Source organism: Morone saxatilis, unplaced genomic scaffold (genome assembly GCF_004916995.1).
Source record: "Morone saxatilis isolate NCDOM2014 unplaced genomic scaffold, NCSU_SB_2.0 Contig12, whole genome shotgun sequence".
Classification (NCBI taxonomy): domain Eukaryota; kingdom Metazoa; phylum Chordata; class Actinopteri; family Moronidae; genus Morone; species Morone saxatilis.
The window spans coordinates 13,787,126-13,803,894 of record NW_023339674.1 but is presented as its reverse complement, the minus strand read 5'-3'; the positions used below and the strand labels follow the sequence as shown (position 1 = coordinate 13,803,894).

The following is a 16,769-nucleotide window of genomic DNA, read 5'->3' as shown; positions in this document are numbered from 1 at the left end:
GGGTGGCGAGGTCTCGCACGCACTCATGTTCACAGTGCAGCACCTGAGTGAAGTGATCTGCAACAAAAAAAATTCAAATCATCAACATAACTTTGTGATAATAAGCCACTTTGTAAAGCTGGCATTTGGCTTCTTCTTTGGCACAAGTTGAGCATCGGTTTAGGGGGGTTGGATAGTGTTCCGATCAGGGATATAACCAAGGAGAGGAGAGTCTGTTAATCCTGGAATAAAAGATGATTTACACAGCCTTAAAATCAACATATTAAAAGGGTATCACTCCAAAAGGTTATAAAGCTCAAAACAGTATGGTAATTAAAAAAAGTTTCACTACTCAGTATTTCAAAACTGCAAAGAAACTTGTCCAAAAGAATTTATATTTTGTAATAAAATTTATATTGACTAATAAAACATTTCATCATATGTTCTTAGAAATAATAAAAATTGCACAATCGTTTCGCAAGAGTTACTTAATAGCTACTTCATGTGAAATCAATTTTACTTATATAGCCCCAAATTTTGCCTTTATTCTTATTCTTCTTGATTCAGATAAGAGAAGAAAAAGAAAAAAAGAGGGAAAAAGGAAGAAACCCTTAGGTAGAGCCACAGAGGAGGGATTTATTTTCCTGTCTACTTGTGCACAGAGAAGACAGAGCACCTCTTATAATGATTAATTGTAAGTAATACAATGGTTTGGTCAACCAAAGTTCAAACCAGTAAATTATTTTTATTTAACAAACAGTGGCCACCAACTTCTCTTGCTGAGTGTTTATATTACAGTTACAGTTTGTTAAATAACTGTACTGCTGCACCCATTGACTCAGTTATAAGTCTCTGTGTGGCCTGTTGGAAAAGTAATGCACCGATGCAATATGGTCACTGTTACAGAATGATGTCATGCTCCAAGCAATTAACTCTGCTGAGATCATCAGTGTGATATCAGCTCAGGGTTAAAAGGACCACTCAAGATTTACACACAGCTGAAAATAATGAATTACTTGTTAGCATTTCAGGCAGACTAATGGAAACCCACAGATAGACTCATTACACTATAGAAGGACGCGTTTGGCATCAAGGCATATGATATGTCTGAAGACTCAAATGTGAAAACAGATGCTGGAAAACTCTAGTTCTAGATCAAAGCTACATAGACTAATAAAACTTTATCAGCCAAACATTTACTATATAGATCCTAACTGAACATGACAGCACATTGCTCTTAAAGTGCATCAGTGGTGGTAAATGTATCTTGCTCCCGGTTGTCCAGTTTTGGTGGAGAATCTGTTTGTGGGAGGAAAAAAACAACACTGGAATGAATTCCACTTGATGAGCTGTATCGAATCAAATACAACCAGTCCAACATGATGTCGTTCCCTGTTGCTGTGAACCGGATCAAATAAATGTTGTTCCCTTTTCAACAGTACAGTGCTCTCATGTCTTTGTTGTTCCTCAGGTGGTGATTAGTCCCATTGTTTGTTGATCCTTCAGGGAAGATTTCACAGGGTGCTACATATCGTTTCCTTATGTCGAGCCAGAAGAGTGGATGATAGCATTCTGTTGTGTGTGTTGTGAGCGTGAATGTACAGTGAGGTCACTCTTGAGCAGCTGCAACACTACTTTCTACACCCTCCGACAGCAGAGTTGTGGTCTGTTTCAGTCTCTTCAAGAGTCTCAGAGGAGCAGAGAGCTGAAATGTGTTGGGTCAGAACCCTGTAATACTAGAGAGGCACAGTTTCTGGGTCAAAAAGATATTTTCTTTCTTCTTCTTTTCTGAAAATTAAACCACTGCACGAGGAAGTAATTCCAAGAAATCCTTTCTCTTTTATTAAACTCACATAACAGATTATATTACTCTCAAAAACTACATACATACATCTTAACATAAATAAACATCATAATCACAGGCTCTACCATAGTGGTGCTATGGAAAATAATCCCCTGATTGTAAGGCAAACAAAGCCTGGCCAAAACTAATTAGCCATTTTTTCTGTGTTTACGCAACCGGGCCATACATATTTGAGACAAAACACACTTGTCAGCAATTAAACTGCGGCTACTGCACAAAACCCGCCTCAATTTCCAGAGAGAAAGGCCCGACTCGTGTCAACAAATGCACCGCTGACCAAAGTTTGTGTATATGTGTAACAGTATAATCGTGTAATTATGATCTGGTGCAAGAGTTTTGCTGTGGATACACGCATCCCTCCACATCAAACATGCCTGATTCTTCGCAGCAAGACTGTTAGGGGCCCCTTAGACTCCTATTAGTTGCACAGTATGTTGTAAACAAAATAAAATACAGTAGATAAAATGTGAGCTTATTTATGAAGCTCAATAAAACTGTATGAGTAATAGTTGGTGATGAAATAAAGCTGCTACTCCTCTCTGTAACTGCCAGTTTGATGAATGCCGGTGGCTGCTGGGCTGAGCTGTGTTTGTCTTATAGTGACCTCTGTTGTTGAACTGCTCTGTTTGGCACACGGAGAGCAGCATTTTCCCCTCAGTATGGGCAGAAATATGTTTGGACAGTAAGCCTTTAGTTGTCTACTTCGCTCAGATTTACATTGCTGTCTTAAACGCTGTAACTGAAAACATGGACTGTTTAGAAAAGGTTACCAGGTGGTGCTAGTAGGAAGCTCTGAAACCTGAAACATGAATTCACCTGCCCAACAGGCTTGCATTAACAAGCCATAGTGCCAGAACAATCTAACTAAAGCAGTCAACTGTTTTGCAGCCAACACTTAGCTAAGGAAACCTCTAAACCAGAATCTGAGAGCAACAAACTGAACTGAATCAATCCACATTTTCTACTGGAACTATTCCACACAACAATATCATTTGAAACATTTGAAATAAATAAGTACCAACATAAAAATACCAGAATGTTCCTTTAAGAAGAAATGCCAAGAGAAAGCTCCCGAGTACAATAGTGCAGTAAAGGAACATGGTCAAGTGAAGAGAGACAGAAGAGGAAGAGGAGACAGAGGGCGGTCTTGTAGTGAGTCAGTGGAGTTGACTCAGGCTCCTGGGCCTCGGTTCAGGCACTGTCGGAGATGGCAATAGAGCATGTCTACCAAATCCCAACTGAACACAGCCCAGCTTTCTGTTTAAAGCAGCAGAAAATGTAATTTAGTACATCTGTACTAACTCAGGCCGATCCACCTTTCAGTTATTTCTAGTAATTTTTGCATTATATGATTGTTTTGTATTATAAGAGATTTAGATTTAGTTGAGAGATTTCAAGTTTCCTCTTGTATGTAGTGTAGAGAGTTTGCTAAAACATGCAGTGCAAGCTTGTTACTTATAAATTGATTTGTGTAGTCCATTACATCAGCAGGCTCTGGTATGTGCCATACGTTTTCCACATTGTGGCTTAACACATCCTAATGGCATCATAAGTAGGGTTTAGTGGCCCCCAAGGGTCTTTAACGTAGTCTGACATATTAAAGTAATATCAATGATCAGATTACTTTGCTAAGTAAAACTTTAAACCTAAATTTTGTACCGTGTGGTGAATTAAAAAAAGCTGCTCCATTCTTTTCTGCATGCAGTTTTCCAGCTAATTTAATAATCCGAGACCCCAGCACTGTGGTAAACCATGCAACAATGAAAAGCTCGTGGATGACTGCGGGGTAAAATCTGTATAAGGGCTCCTGATGTCTTGTGTTCTGAAAATGTTTGTTTTGACCACAGATTGCACTGTATGCGCCCGGCTCCGATTTGTACCTACGAATTTCCTCTGAAGCCTTTGCAGTTGGACATTATTTACACCTTTTTCCCTCCAAGAAATTCAAGCCAATGCACCGACATATAAATCTCTGTATTTCAACATGTGGGGCGCCAGGAAAAGCTTAGCGACGGATATAAAACAAATATTGATAAAATAATTTGAAGCTTGACTTTAACCAAAAGTCTGTTTTTTTTTGTATTTTTAAGTTTTAAAAAGTTGACAGTAGAGAGATGACAAGAAATTAAAAGAGAGAGAGGGGGGAATGAAAAGATTTGAACCAGGGATGTTCCGATTACAATATATGTTATGTATCTGAACCACTAGTCCACCATGCTGCCTCTAAATAGAATAAAGACCCAACTTCCATCTTTATGTTTGTGTGTTTCCATTATAAGAACTTGATGTGCTGTGTCACTGTGAGACAGTGTTCACATGGGTTTTAAATGTGTTTCCATGGCCAACAGTATGGTTATGGACATAACTCCGGGAACCTACAGTTCCTACATGGCTATCATCACTCGTCTAACCCTAGCGCCAACTTCCATCCAGTGCCAAGCCGCTGCCAGGGAGATTTGATCACCTAGTGAGCATGAAGGGTGTTGTTTGGCCTTGTCTAAGCCTCCCCAGGCTCTCTCAGCACAACAGAGCCCAGCTCGGGCTGAGGGCCATGCAGCAAAGGCAGATGCGTTGGTGGAACAGTCACGATAAGTTGATAAAATGCTCCACATGCCAAATAAACAGTCTCATTCCTTTCATCTAAGACTATAATGGGCCTCTGAGACTTTTCAGAATCAACTCTAGGCAGGATTTATGAAACCACTGTCAGAGTTAACACAAAGTAGTATTTATAAGAAAACAAAACAAGGCAGGGTTTCTCAGAAGGCAGACAATCTAAACATCCGATCAAGATTTTAATCCATTCCAGCATGCACAGGGTGGTTAAAGTAGGCATCAACTCATACTAGCAATAAAATATCAAAATGTTATTATGCTACAATAAAATCCCAAATATAAAAAATAAAAACATATTTTAAAACTTAGCTGCACCAATTTCATACTGTTCATTTTGCACAGGTTTTTAACATTAGTGCCGCCATAATACCAACATCTATTCAACATCAACTTGTCGTTGTGGATGTTAAATACAGAGAGGGTATACACAATTTAAGACACAACCTAAACACTAAAGTCCAGGTTTTAACTAAAAACCTACAGTGTAATTATTTATCTGCCATTTGTAAAGAATGTATACAGCCGATTACACCAACAAATCACATCCAAAATCCACATGAAGTCCATGTTCATACTGGGATTTTATTATAATAATCATTGAATTTATTACCATGGCTCTTACCAATGCCCCACTTCAAACACTTATTTACACTATATATGCAACTAGGGACATACTTTGCTCTACTTGCAGATAAATGCAGGATAGATGAATGTCAACAACTGTTTTCTGTTTAAGTAAACCTGTGCGGACATTCGCTCTTACCTGATATGACTTCATGGAGGCTGTAGCGGTAGCGGAGGTAGTCATAGCCCTCAAACCTCTGCGGCCATTGACACAGGGCCCGACACTCCACATCTGCTTTATAGTACTCCACCAGAGCCTCCTCAAACAGAGCGATGGCTCCTTCGTAGTCGCCTTTGTCGTACAACCTCACCGCTGCAGTAAAGGAGTGCTGTGATGGAGGAGTAAAGGAGGATCATGAGAGAGAGGAACGATGCGATGAAATTTATGACCTTTGGTATTTATTGGTATTCACTTTTACAGTTAAAAAACACAACTGTAAGTAAACCTACAGCCAGTTCATAAAAGTTTTTACAAACCCTCTGGTGCAGATCCCATTGCCTGCAGAAGCAATGATCATTTGTTTGGAATAAACAGAAGGGGAGGTGGGTGGATTAGCCGTAATGTTTGCCAGAAAGGACTCCCACTGCCAATTCTTTATGAATACCATTTAAATAAGATGTAATACACATTCATTTATAGTCAAAAGAAAATGTTCTTCAGACTGGAAGGTTGCAAACAAGAAATACAGAAAAACCAAACACAGATTAAAGACATTTACCAAGTTTAAAAACAATAGGCGGAAAAACACATTGCTTTAAAAGTAAAGTATATACATTTACACTAACAGAGTAAGTCATGAGTAAAATGATGTCACAGAGAAACAATGAATTATTAGCCATATTTAAAGTTTAGCTGAGTACAATTGGTATGAATAACAGATTAAGTAGCTTCTCCCAGAGGGTCCTGTAGGAACCTGTACAAGCTTGTAGAAGAAGAGAGAATAGATGGGCAGAGAGGGAAATAAGAGAGGGGGTTAGAAAGGGTGAAAAACTGAGAATAAATCAACCCACAAAGGATCCAAAAGCTCTTTGGCATTCAGGGCTTCACCGCAACCAGCACTAAAAGGCCCAAATGAGTTTCCAGTCATTAAACTGCAAGGGCCATTAACACAAAGTCCTCTCCATACAGCGACAACAGCTTCACTTTTCCCTTCAGGAAAAAAGTGAATAAGAAAAAGTAGCCACACATTTTGGCAAGGTTGAAAACAGATGGCCATAGGGCAACAGGTCACAGTGACTGTCTGAAACAGGCTCAGGTAGAAGCATCAATAGGTAAGAGGTATGAAAAGAGGAAAAGGGAAAGAGACAAAACAAACTAAAGTGAGAAATAATCAAAACTGTGTCTGTATTCAAACTTGAATATTAAGATTTCCTGGCTTACCTGGTGAGGTCGGGCTTCTCTGTCCACAAAGTGGTCCTCCTTAACGCCCTGCAGGTCTTTGTACTGCTCCAGGTTCTGACCCATCTCCACATGTTCAGGGTTGGCCTGGAAGTAGGTGTGAGCTGCTGCTGCTGCCTTGTCAGGCTGCTTCAACTAAAGAGAGAAACAGAGATATACAAGAAATGAGACATATTATTAAAATAATAATAACAGAAACCAATTTCACCTGTGTGATTGATGAAGTTAGTTAAAATCATAACAGGTCAAGTTAGGGACTTCGTTAATGCAAGTTGTTTCTCCAACACAATCCAACATAAGAACCTTTTTTTTCCTATTACATCAATCTCAAACATTACAATATGTGGAAATAGATTCTCACAGTTTAAAAAGGAACAGATGGACAGGTCTCCATTATGGAGAATTGCCAAAAAAATGACAAAGTTCATATGTTACTCTGAATCTGTATAAGTTTAACTGCTTCAAGAAGATAAGGAAAAACAGACAGACAATCTTTAGACGTTCTTCTGAAGCTGCTCCTGCAGGAAAAAACACACTTCTCGCCAAAATACGAGGGCGCATTCAAGCTTTCCCTAAAAAAAGATTCTTGGCAAATCATTTGGAATCCACTTGAAATAAGTAATATTTATGAATTTGGTTCATCAGACCAAAGAAGGAATGAGCAGATTTACAGGGAGATGCAGTGTTCCCATCCACATCCTGTCATTAGAGAGAGCTGTCATTATTATAGCTAATATAATAGATGTGGTCTGCGCGCTCAAAGCATATGAACTTAATGGATGTTGGGAGCATTACAATAAAATAATCACCACAGGCATCTTATCCTCTTCCTAAGAAACAAACTAAAAGGAAAAACGGTTTACTGTTAATAGCTACAGACTTGATAAGAGAAACACTGAGTGCTAGGGAAGTGTATGTTAATGAAAGATACTGATACAGTGCAGACCATGTCCTGTGTGAGTGACTTACAGATAAAATTGATGAAAGACAGAAGCTCAGTGTTAATACTGGTTGACGCTATGCATGACAATTCCTTCTAAGTATGTTTTTTTGCATAAATGAAAACCATAGAGGAGAAGGATGCCAATTGTTTTCTTAATTAATCGATTATTTGTTCAGTCTATAAAATAGTACGCAAAGTCAGTTTACCAGAGCCAGCTGTAGTGTCTTGAAATGTCTAAAACCCAAACATATTCAGTTAAATGAACTGAAAAAAGCTGCAAATCCTCTTATTGTTATAAGATATATTTTTAAAAAAGTTCATAATCTAACTAAACAAACTACCACATTAAATGTACGTATCCCCCAAGTGGCCATCACCTCTGACTGTAACATCTTTCTGGGGTTTCCTCTTTATTATCTCTTCAGTAAAGCTGCTGCATGGTAGAAGCACATGATGGCACATAGGAAAAAGAAGAGAATATTCCCCTTCCCCACCAGGACCACCGCTTCACACTATACATTCCAGTACATCAGTTAAGATGCTTTAACATCAAAGGTAACATACAGCAGTTGTGGATCTGCTCTTAGCAAAAATAAAAAAAACGCAAAGCTCAGTTCAGAGAAGAAGATGTCCCAGATGTCTGGTGCAAGATAGCTTCTCATAGCTTTAAGACTCATCATTTTGGAAGAACTCGACCATCAGAACATGTCTGGTCCCTATCAGATAAGATCCTAATCATGCTTAAGCCTCAATATGGGTTTCTCCCAGCTATATTCTTACAGGCACACAACCACCTAACACAATAGCCCTCAACGAGTTGGGTTCACTGCACAGGTCCCTTAACTCAACACAGCCAGTTGAAACCTTTGATGCTCTTCCCTCTTTTCCTATTAATTCTCAATAGCACAACCAACTAACTAACAAATCAAGAAATTATCTATAAAAAAGTAGTTATGTTGTGTTTGACAGTGACTGAACTGGGAAGAAGTACAGATATGAGAAGGAGTCAGGCAGGAAACAGGAGGAGGATGACATGCTGAGAAAATAAAAAACAGACCCAGAGAGGTGAAAGTACACAAGGTCGGACACCGAGCGTGCTCTCATGTGAAGGATTGGATATCTCTTGCAGCCACATTAACTCAGCCACATTATCGCAGAGTTTCCAACAGGTGCAAATGTAAAGCAGATCCCAGTGTTTCTTTCCTGACAGTTGAGAAGGTCAGTCTCGCCTGGCTGCCAAAAACATAACTGGCTGAGAGAGCCTTTCAGCACACTGACCCCTCTGTTTTGCCACTCAGCACTGGTTCGTGTTTGCCAGGAAAGACATTTGTAAAACCCTTGTACTTTTTCTATTGTTTTCATGGGGTGAAATGGGAAGATAAAGCTTGGGATTTCCCACATTTATCCACGATTCAGGAATTACTGTATGTAGTTCAAGAGCAGAATGACCCCCGTAGATACAAAAACAAAGCACTTTGTGTTTTCTATGGGGGAGGGAGGCAAACACATTTCCACAAAGTCTGCACAATACATCATAAAACATAAACTGAACTGTTCTGATAGAAGATGCAGAAATTCTTTCCCCCACAAACAACCCACTTCTTTACAAAGAATGACTCCCCTGTCAGACAAAATCGGGTCTCTTTCATGTGGTAGCTGAAGAGGCAGGAGAGAAAAGCCCAGCTGGACATGCTTGGTTACCCCTGAAAGGCCAAACAGTGAGGTGGCGTCAAATGCATTCCTGGTTAGATCACCTGGCTGGAGCCACTGGGAGACACAGCTTGACTGACCAACCAAGGGAGGAAGAGAGCTAGGGCAGGTGAGTGGCACATTTTAGGTCTTCTTGTGCATTCATGTGTGCTGCAAGAGAGATTTTATGAAATGCTGTATGTAACAGCTGAAGAATAACTCTAATAAGGCCAGAGTCTAGATGAAAAACCTCAAGTTGACTTAAGGATAATGGATGTTAACGAAATAAAATGATGCATTAAATGTAAAGTACAGATGTCAAAAACACAACAAAATCCTTCCTGGTTCACATGAAATACTTGCCGTGTTGCTTTGTGGTGGCATTTTTCTTATTCACAGGAATTAAACACCATCAGTAGTTGTTGGGTTTTGAGGTCTTGAATTTGTCATATAGCAAGAAACTGATGACAGAAAATGTACAGAACAACTAACTGCACTTACATGCATGGCAAAAGTAAATGCAACAACTTGCTGGCAGGTGTTCTTACAAAAAATGTCAAAATAGACTGCACATTGAGTAAACCCGAGTACACCAAAAACTCAACTGCAACACTTGAGCACACAGTAAAACGTGGAACGCATTAAACACTGATGAAATCAGTGTAGGTGTGTTTGAGGTCTGGATATTTCCTCTAACTGATGGTGCAACCTCAAGCACACAACCGGGCTCTATCGTGTGTCCTCTGCTGCTACATTCCTGAAAAAGTCTCCCCAAGATATTTCAGAAAGAACATCCTCCTTAAAGACGCTTCTGTTGACTTGGCTTTACTAGATTTGATAACTATCTGTTGACATGTTTTGTCCAGATTCAACTAAATCACAGCTGGTATGGTGTACAAAGGAGGGAAGAGGTGAGGGGGTGGCTAGTTGAGTCACCTGCCTCCACCTCCTCTGGCCCCAGCTGCCCTCAGCCCCACGGGGACAACCTGGCTCAGCCCAGAGGGTCAACCGGAGGAAGGGGGGAATTAGTCCAGTACACCATCCCAGCACAAACACAGCTGTGGTCAGCCACTGCCAGATCTATTGTCCTGAGACTACACATCCCAAAACTTGGGGAAGCCTTGAACATGGGAGACTCACTGTATTTTTCCTCTTTCATCACAGGGTTCACAGTCACGGCTAACATTTTTAACAGACATAGCAATATGGTGCCATGGAGTTAAAATAAGGCTTTAGGCTGAAAACTGTTAAAATATCCTATGGCCAAAACCTTACATTTGATAAGTAAATAAAATCCTCTTCAGGAATTATCTGGAATAGTTAAGTCAGAAGGGAAAAAAGGCCAGTGTGTACGTCTTACACCTGGGTGATATTGGATTTATAGTCATATTTAACAACACCCAAGCTCACACATACAAGATGGTCACTACTACTTTATAAAGACAAATAAATCAACATGAAGTATTTCTGGGAATCAGAGTACTTTATCAAACTGTCAAAGCCCCAAAAGGGTCTAAGCTCTGAGATTCTGAAAGGAAAACACATACTCATATATCAAACTGAGCAGAGTGAAAGGTAAAACACCCCCTCAGGGTGACAGAGCAGAAATCAATCACGGGTTTAAAGTGAGATTGCCATTATACTGAATGGTGTAATGGAAAACAATACAGCCTGGAAACAGCCGTGCATGGTTAAATCAAAATGACTCCTTTCTCCTATGTCTGCCACAGAGGAGAAAAAGGATACGTAAGACAATACGTCGTTTTCTAAAACTTTAGCCTATGTGTCTCTCTCCTTGGGAGTGGGCTTTATGAATTAAATCTATATATGTTTATGGGAAATAAGTACAGGAACAGTTTATGGTTAAAATAATCAGGCAGGAATTTTTGTTTTGTCTGTTTTTGGATAAATTAAACACCTGACTAAAGGTATCTAATCACATTGATGCCAAATTCATATAAAACATTTTTTTTCTGTAAAACAGTCCTCATTCATGTGTCCACTGTCTAAAATGGTGTAATACAATCACAGATATTAAAAGGACTTAAAGGAGGCTAACCTACTTTACCTACTTTAGTATGAATGGTGTAAAACTATCTTGGTTGACATATTTCATTTTTTAGCCGGGAAAAATGTGTGTTTACAGAAAGGACCTAACTGGGAAACTGCATAGTTCTTATAGAATCAATGTAACACGATAGACCTTTTCCACAGTGGCCAGTTTGACATGAAATAGTAGGGTAAACACAGGTGTTACCAATGATACTAATTATTGTGCATGCTGGCTCACAAAGCAGGGCTTTGCTACACTAAATGCAACAAAGATGTAATTTCTATCATTTATAACACCTGAGTTTATCCTATTATTTCATGTCAAAAAAGATCTATAAGTTATGTAAATTAAACCACTACTCTTGAAAAGCTGCTCTTTCAAACATGTACAATTGCTTTCAACTTGAAGTCAATTTGCTCAAAATACTGACAAGAAAACATTAATGAGCTAGCAATACACAACAGAAATATTTAATCTCACCTCTCACTTAATTTACATTAAACTCTACAAGATTTAAAATCACAGCAATACTAAAACTCTGCCATTAAAAGCAAATCTTTGAACACATTCATAAGTGTACATTTTGTACCGCATGAGTACATTTTTCCTCTCACATGAATTTCAAAGGAGCACCTGTAGAGGTGAATAACTACCACTCAGTCTGAGCCCTCAGTTTGCCCTCCTCACTAAAGAGCAACCTGTGTTAGAGCTTCTAGACCGCCCTGCCACTCTGAGAGAAGTGCTCTTGATGTGGGCATTGAGTAGTGCCAAGGCAAACGTACATTTGCATGCCTTTCTCCTCTGGGCCTCCTGCTGGATTCACAGGTATGTAAATAGGCTTGGGCTGGCGCCACAGACACAGAGATGATGTTGTGACAAAAAGCACATATCCCAAGGTCATCAACAAACTTGGAGACTGACAAGACATCTGTGTAACTGAGGCAGAACTACCACCCAAAAAATGAGATAGGAAATGGCAATAAGTGATGAAACTTGGCAACCGCAGTCCTGAGTACCTGAGATACAAGCTGTTTCAAAAAGTTTATAGAGTTCCCAAGAGGGTAGTAAACTGTGAAGTAGACAGAGGTTAGTGTTCAGGTTAACAGTGGACACAAGAACAGCTGCAATAGATCCAAAAAGGATTTCAAGGGTAAAGAGAGTGTCCTTCAAGACCTTCTTGTGTGGGTCCAAAAGGGTCAGTATCATTGGCAGTATATACGGTCAGTATGCTTCAACCCAAGTGCTTGTCGTATGGTTGAACAGCATATGAAAACCAAACCGTTGGATTTGGGGGATGCCACGTCAGACAATTTTTCAAAACTGACAATCCGACACTCACACCTACGTCGCTGACTGACCAACTGTGCAGATTTGAGAAAGGAGCTAGTGTTTGAACACTATAAATGCCCTCCAGAAAAGATTGAAAGTGCCATATTTTCTACTGTATGATTGGTGGGCTTTTCATTCCACCTCCATGTGTGGCAGTTTAGAACAGCTATTAAAACATTAGTCTTCCCACCTTAAGGCCGTGTTCAGTGTGGGTGTAAACACAGAGATTCACCAAAAAAAGTTTTGCTCAATGTACATCTACCGTTTAATGCATGATCATCGAGAGAGGGGATAAAACAAGAGTTTTGGCATCGAATAATTATTAAAAAACATTGCTGTATTACTTAAATTGGACTTCCTAAAACGCACCTGTAACAGTACACCCACACCATTCCAGCCATTTTCAGCTTGAACATTATATGACCACTTGGCCTGCTGTAATCCGGAAGGACCCTACTTGTAAATGTGCATTAAATCATTACTGGTTACCTGCTGTATGGCCTCACACCACTTTGCGTTGAACGCATTCCAGCTGAAACATCTGCAAGCGTGATAACAGTGTCCTTATACAGCCAATTATGGTTTTAAGACCAGTGAAGGAGGAAAAAAAATCCAACACAAACATATCCATTACTGCAGGAGATGTTGAGGAGGTGTGTTTCCATGTCATCAGACATAAACAACCGGTTGATAAAGATGATCTTTGGGCCAAAAGGCATCGTCTCTTTGATGACGTCTATTATATCTCAAACAAATATGTTTTCGGCTAAAAACTCTTGAAGGAAGGGAAGGAAAGAAAATAAAGCTCGTCCTTAAATCACATTAAAGTGGAACTTGACTCTGTATTGAAAAGTAGACGAACAATATTTAACCGCCAAAAGCTTTTACCAATGAACTTTTGAAACCATGGACTCATAAAGAAGAAATATTCCAGCCATCTGACTGAGAAGTAATGAGTTTGTTTGTTCCTAATGGGAAGAATATTTACTCCTCTGTAAACACAGTAGTGGTTTTCCTGACCAGACAAATGGTCAAGTTTACTGTCACTAAGCTAATATTTGTGTCACGAGGTGGAGGGTTTGAGGCATACGTGGTGTCACTTGGTATTCATCCTGCAAACAAGAACATAAACCACATAATAATCTGTCTTTGGTTCTGCAGCAAATTATGAGTGCAGATGTTTTTAAAGAAGACATAAAGCGAAACATTTCAGCAGTTTAGACACAACATGAGATGAACTTGGTGATAAGATTGTCTGAGTTGTTTGAGTCAACCTGATTGTTGTGAGAAATATCTTACTTCTTGCTTGGATGCACGTTTATTAGAAGGGCCAGGTATCAAAACTCAACACCAACTATGTCCACAGCACAAACTACTAACTGTATGGTATTGAGAGCTGTTATCTATCATCTCAACTTATTCTTTTACTGAAGTCAGTAATGAAGTCAATCAGAGTATTTTGCCATATTTCTGGACTTTATTAGGGCAAAATACTAGTACAGCTGGTTGTGTTTAAGGATTTAAAATTTCAGAAGCTTGGCTTTTGTAAAATAAAAAAATGGAAATGTTTTATATCTCAAAATAAGGTATCAAAAACTTAGTATTTTGGTACTGATTACAAAACTCTGGCAATCGTATTCATTAGAGCAACAGAAATTAATTGGAAACTATCTTGAAGTAATTTCTCAAGCAAAAATGCCAAAGATGTGATTGTTTCAAGTTCTCAAATTTGAGGATTGACTGATTCACTGAAACAGAAAATTATCCCGCCCAAGTACACATATCTGAATAACTTATTGAATACTGACATGGAATGCACAGTAGTCTTTTTAGTTATACATCAACAATGGGGTCTTTATGGTTTCCATTGCCGAGGTCCATTTAATTCATGAGTTTAAAGCTTGAGAAAACATATGGCACTTGAAGAGGCTGGCACTTGCATTTGAACATCTGGTTGCAAAGAAGATCGAGACTATTTCGCAATACTTGTAAATCATTAACAAATGGGAGTAGGATTGGGATTACATTAGTTTGGCAAAGAAGGCTGCGTACGCCCACTGACTCTATCAAACAGAGCTGAGGGAAGGTATTGGCACCAAAGTCTGGCACAAGGAACTCACAATAGGAAAGTTTGTCTCAATGGCTGATTACCTCCCCATGAGGCGAGCTGCGAGCACCCCACTTCCTTCCACTCTGCTTCGTTTCAAAGGCACATCGAGCACTCTGATTGACGATTCGAGGAAGTCTGGAAAACAACTTATGTCTGTATACACTGGAAGATCTACTACTGTAAGACAATACATAGACCCCTTATATTCAACCAGACTTAGGTAGGATTTGACAAGATTAGGATGGAACATTTTATTGAACACACATACATGCGCACATGTATCCAAACACACTCAAAACACTAAATATACAGAGGCAATGGGTGCTTATGATGTATGTGTGACGCTAATTGGACAGGAAAACATTACAGCCTCTACAAATTAACCTCTCCATCACGCACCCTCAAGTCTTTCGTTTCATTAACTCGGTAGCTTTGATGGACAAAAGCTGCTTCAGCACACACTTACTGTGCACACAGGCTGCATAATGTCTTTACTGTACTCTGAAGGTGTGAATACTCGTTTGATAATCTCAGCTAAATGATCCAGACAAGGGTTTGTTTTTGCTTAGCTGCTAAATCAAATAACACTTTAACACAAAATCTGGACTGTGACTCATATTTTTGCCGTGCTAGTCAGGAAACCAGTCAGCCGGTCAAGGTGTACATTACATGCAACATGGCTAACACGTTAAGCACATGCTGTGGAAAAAAATAAAAAACTCTGTGCATGAGGAGAGCTTTTCCTCTTGTGTGATGTCATGGGTAAAAGTTGTCCATCTTGATGTCCTCTTTCACCCTCTTCCTTGCTCTATCCATCACACCACCCTTCTTTCTCTCATCTGACCATCCTGCTGACAGCTCTGCACAGTGGCCTCTTTCTGCCTGTCCTCGCCCCACCCTGGGCCAGAGAGTATTCCTCCTATAAGGTCATGTCAAAGGAATGCCTTAAAAAGCCTCACCGCTGTCGCTGCTAAAAAGCCTCTTTCATTAGCCCGTGAAGACACAAGCTGGGAAAAGCCTGCCGTTGCTCCTTCCTTCACCAGCCTCCATCTGTCATCTTTCTTAAATATCAGGAAGAGTGCAGAGTCCGTACGTGGAAAAGAAAACAGTGGTAGAACAATAATGATGCCACTGTAAACGGGAGCAAACCTCGACTTTGGTTCGAAGCTGCTGGCTTTGATTAAGGGGGGAAATGAGTGAACATACTTGACCACAGTGGCCTGAATTCATAAGGAACCCAGAATGTGGAACAGGCGCTCAGTATCCTAAATCTATTAATTATGAAAACACATTTTATGTCCATTATGAGCTAATCTGGATCAGGCAACTTGAACTGAGGTAGTTCTTGTGCATCTGTAATTCTGCCTGCCCTGTGGCTGACATCATTTGGCTGCAGAGGGAAATGACTGCCTCCATTATCCTCTCCATCTCCAGTGACAGCCCAGTTAAGCTTTGTGGGAGTTAACGCTGAGAGACTACACCACCTTTTTCTCTAAGCTACCTCGAGGCCATCCGACACCACATCAGCTACTGTATCCTTAGTCAACCATCACACTCTTTTTCCCCATGTCTGATCTTGCTTCCTGGGCAGTTTCAGGACACACAAGGCCAGCTTTGTGTAGAAACTTCAAAAACACAAGGTGTGTATGTTTTAAATAGCGCAGACGGAGTGGAAAATCACCTATAATGTCTTCCTCCTCCCCTGCCGCCTCATGCCCTCCTTCCATCACGTCTCTCACGTTCTGTCCTGCCCAAAATACAGTAACACATGTGCACACGCACACGCACACACAAACACACACTCTTTTCTCTCAGGAACTTCTAAAAACAGACCTGGTTAGCCGACATCTTATTTTTACGCTACAACCCTGATTTCACACTCCACCAGTTTCCATTCACATAAAGGTGTCCTTTTCAAGACTGGAAAAACACACTCTGCCTGGTCCCAGAAATCTGAAATGTGGGTAACAGTTGTGTTTTGTCTCCTTGCCTTTGGTTGAGGATGTGGTGTGTGTATCGAAGGTGTACACAGACTGGAACTGGAGCCCACACATGGGATACCACAGATGCCAGCAGTCAGGCTTTTCCTCAGAAACCTGTGTTTCAATTGCTTAAAGGAATTGTTTGACATTTTGACATTTTCTCCTCGAGTCGGTCAAAAAA

General features: G+C 40.0%; 1 protein-coding gene across 1 annotated transcript in view; it reads right to left on the bottom strand.

The window, feature by feature from the left end:
* The window catches only part of p3h2 (prolyl 3-hydroxylase 2), a gene marked incomplete in the record, with an annotated part of 54,099 nt that overhangs the window by 8,250 nt on the left and 29,080 nt on the right, over window positions 1–16,769 (bottom strand). The window contains 3 exon segments of the mRNA XM_035653141.1: window positions 1–57; window positions 5,223–5,412; window positions 6,465–6,617. Of these exon segments, the coding sequence (XP_035509034.1) occupies window positions 1–57; window positions 5,223–5,412; window positions 6,465–6,617 (400 nt within the window).